At 41.2% G+C, this 4,022-nt stretch overlaps 1 protein-coding gene across 1 annotated transcript; it reads right to left on the bottom strand.

Annotated features, from left to right (window-relative positions):
- Nucleotides 1-508: 508 nt before the first annotated feature.
- On the bottom strand, nt 509-4,022 carry commd6 (COMM domain containing 6). The gene is made up of 7 exons (XM_018702683.2): nt 3,776-4,022; nt 2,836-2,894; nt 2,453-2,518; nt 2,270-2,346; nt 1,920-2,088; nt 1,653-1,805; nt 509-1,570 (listed from the first exon to the last, which is right to left on the bottom strand). The coding sequence occupies exons 1-7, from the start codon at nt 3,798-3,800 to the stop codon at nt 1,520-1,522; spliced, it is 600 nt and encodes a 199-aa protein (XP_018558199.1). The 5' UTR covers nt 3,801-4,022; the 3' UTR covers nt 509-1,519.

Raw genomic sequence — 4,022 nt, 5'->3', positions numbered from 1 at the left:
GGAGGCGGAGCGGCTGTGCGCGCAGACGACCCGCCCAACCATCCCATGTGCTGAAGGAGTGGGCAGGGCAGAGCCGCTGTGTGAAACGTGACAGAACGGAGGCTCCACCCTTCTCAACAGTACATAATAACTGGAAAGCCTCTTCCATGGTAGTGTGGAAAGTGTGTGTGCGCGCGGGCCCCCCCTCCGGGTCTATACAACCGTTGGTCTGCCACTACCCACCGCTCACCAGGCAACACCAGCAAGGGTCGTGAACACTATGCATTATGTTGGCAGCACAGTGATCATATGCAATACTTCTCTGTGGCAGTTCACACACAGGCTGGGCTGAATCATAGTTTTGGACAGTTGTAAGCACATCTGATATGCTTCATGAACTAGAGGAGCTCCATCTACCAAATGCCATAAATCCACCTATTCCAAAAATAGCAGCTTTGCCATATATAACCTCATCACAGAGGCAGAGGCCACAAGAACTCTGCAACCTACCAAAACCCCACACTAGTGATGAAGATTACAAATGATCACATTTTATTGCGGCTGTTTATATTACAGGACAGGCCATCAAATGGACGAACACTAGGCCATACTAAGTTAACTCTTTACAGTGTTGTACAAGATGAAAGCATCCCTCAGTTGACTACATACCCTCTGTCTGTCTCCTATTTCTCTGTGGGTACTGGTAGTCAGATAGTAAACAGTGACACTAATTTACAGATTCAATTGACTTAGTCTGTTTTTACTCTGAGATGTGAAGTTGCGACCAGGCAACCATGCAACAAAGGTTTACATTTAATAATAATAATTTATTGCCTCACTGTTGCATCACATCTAAGTGAGGATGGATCCCAAAAAAAAGGCAACTCAGAAACACAGCAAGCATTTCAGCAATACCATGGAAAACACAGAGCAAAAGCATTCATATCACATGGACCACTTTAACTTTACCAGCTTTTCAGACTAACAACTGCACTGCTAAGCAGATGAAATTTTAAACACTATCTGAAAGTATGTAGTTTACAAGGTGTTGTATGTATAATGGGCTAATCCCAATCTCTTCCCCATGATTTAAAAAAAACTGTAATATTAGCAATGGTTGTTTTCACTGTGGAAATGTACTATAAGTACAAATCCAGAGGAAAACTGCAGTTAATATAAACCACATCAATGTTTGACATTCTGTAATAAATGAACAAGTCTGAATATTAGTAAGGGCCTACAATTAAATTCATGGTATGTGGATAAGTTAATGGGAGAAAGAACACTGACATCTTGGAATTCAAAGTGACAGCAGGCATCTTAAGCTAGCAGCTGGAGGTTCTAAGAGTAAATCATTCACGACCTTCAGCAATCTGTGGAAAAAACTGGATTGCAAAGATTATAATTGACAATAATGCAATAATTCATATCCACATTTTGAGACAGCCATCAGACAAACATCTGTGTCGAGCTGTTCTTCCATGGATTATATGTCAGCTGGGGTGACGCTGCGACAGGCACTTGGTTGTGCTTGCTGCCATCATACAGTCTCCATAACAGCTGCCATTTCCTTGAATTGCTTGTGAAAGTTCTGAGGACAAGAACAGAAACTCAAAATCAAGCCAGTATAAAATTATACCAACAACACTACATTAACATCAATAAATACAGACCTGGAATTGTGGAATGGTCATCTCAAAAGACTTCTGACAAATATGTCCAGATGGCTCAATGATCTTCAGCAGCAGACACACATATGGTGAGTTGAGAGATCGACAGGTATCGGAGCTCACTGCCATGCCCAGCTTCCACTGCACATCTGCTAACTAGACAGATAGAGCAAAACAAACAGGGCTTGAAACAAAACAACTTCTGTGTTGAGGTCATCAGAAAATATTTGAAAATGAGGCACAGTTTAACTGTATTAAATGTGGGCATACCTGGCCGATGCTGAGCGAGGCCTGGATCTCCTGCTGAGCATGAACTGATGCACCGTGTTCACTCCACAACCTGTGCAACACCTGAAGGGCAGCTTTGGACCATTTGTTACTGCCCTTTTCCAGTCTTGACACGAGGTCATCTCCAGTGAGGTTGTCCTTACCAGCTGACCTGGCCATACAAAGGTTGCCTATTACACCTTATAGTACAACTATGTGCTTCTTTATGTATGAGTTAGCCTTTTGACAGGCTTAAATTAGAAATAAATGGATGCAACATGAGAGAAGGTATGTCCACCAATTATCAAACAAATTAACTGCAATCACAGAAAGATAAACAGGATGAAAAATACCTGAATGTTAACAAAAGAAATCTGATAAGGTTCTGCAGGGCTTCATGGTCAAGCGTGACTCGAGCTCTCTGAAATCTCTGCCCAGAAGAACAATAACAACAAAAAAAACAAGTAATGAAAGAGGAACTTGGAAAGATGGGTTACTATATGTTAAAAAAAAATTCTAAGGAAATACTGACTCACATCAGAAATTTCAGCTGAATCTACTCCTCTAGCATGTCCTTGAAGATAAGTCAGAATGTGCTGACACTGTGGAGATTATAAGATTAGTTATCAGAACTACAGTATAACCTCTATGGCAACAACACCACATCCTGTGCGACTTGTGCAGAGTGTGGCTGCTAATAGCGCTACAGTGAATTCTATTACATTGTATTTAACATCCAGTTGTTTATCACACAGAGAGGTTTGTTCCACATGAACGTCGTCCTGTAGCAAATTTTAAAAACTGGACGTGTGAAGCATAAAGCATATGTGCCTGGGGTAATCAAACAAATCAATACAGGGACTGTGCTGTATGCTTAGTTGTCTTTTTTTTTTAACAGCTTGAGATAACCTATACTCACTACTTCAGCTAAAAGATCTGGAGAAAGCCCACAGATGTTGTCCGCAATTTTGTTGATGCCTGCAAAACAGAAGTGAAGCAATTCATTTAACAAAGCGTTTCCCATACATTTCTGGACTCATAATCACTGGTCTTAAGATGGTGTCATGTGAGCCTGACTATGATAACTATGATACTAACTTGCTCTCTTTACAAGAGAAGGCAAGCAGCTGCAACTACAATATCCTTTTCACAAAAATTTTGGAGAAAATGTCAGAGGATAAAGCAAGATATAATTAATAAGTAATTATTTTTATTTTAATATGAAGAAAAAAATGCATCAAGTAATGTTGAGGGTACATCATCTTGTGCCTGTTTTCCTATTCAAAACACTTGTGACAGCCCGCCGGCTACCTGGATAGGTAAGGCTAGCAGGTGGTGAGGTTTTTAGTGGCACACTGTTGCATTTCTTCATATAGTCAGTGTTGGTTCATTTGTTCATCCAGACAGTTGGAAGAGGTTCTGAAACTATGGTAGGCTAGGTTTACAAATGTCCCTGTATGTGTTTTTTAAACATCGCTGCTTAATTATATCATAGAGTTAACTTATCTCTGTGACCCAAATGCATGATAACACATGAGAGGCACTAAGGTTGTGTTTAGGCGTAGCAGGGGGTAGTTGGAAGGGGTTAGGGTCAGGTTCTTCATCTCTGAAGACGACGTTTTGGGGTTATGGCTGTGTTTTGGTTAAGGTTAAGGTATGGGGAAACACATATCTATTGGGAAACAGTCAACGACACGCCCCCGGCTAGCTACTACTAAGCTAATGCTAGCAAGTAAGTTAGTACATGCTGCCTGGATGTTACACAGTGCTACATGAAAAGCCCAGTTTATTCAGCTCTCTAGCTAAATTAAAATCTGCCGAAAACAGTGTAACGCTGCGTGATGCACGATGAAACCCACCATATGATTCTTCTGCTGCTGGCATCTTCTTCCTCAGTCGGACTGCAAGTTTGACCGCAGTGATGCCAACTTAGCGAGTTTATCGCTAGATATGGCAACTTATCAGATCCCTTGCGCGAATTTTTAAAAATGTGTTACCGGTATTATTAATCTTACAATAACAACTAGAGCGACTTTTTGAACAGACAATTCCCTTCCTCTGCAGAGAGCAGCCAGTGTTATTCTTCTTAGTGTGTATCGGCGTATC

Source organism: Lates calcarifer, linkage group LG1 (assembly GCF_001640805.2).
Source record: "Lates calcarifer isolate ASB-BC8 linkage group LG1, TLL_Latcal_v3, whole genome shotgun sequence".
Lineage (NCBI taxonomy): Eukaryota > Metazoa > Chordata > Actinopteri > Centropomidae > Lates > Lates calcarifer.
Note: the sequence above shows the minus strand (reverse complement) of the source record. Positions and strands in the feature narration are given on the sequence as shown.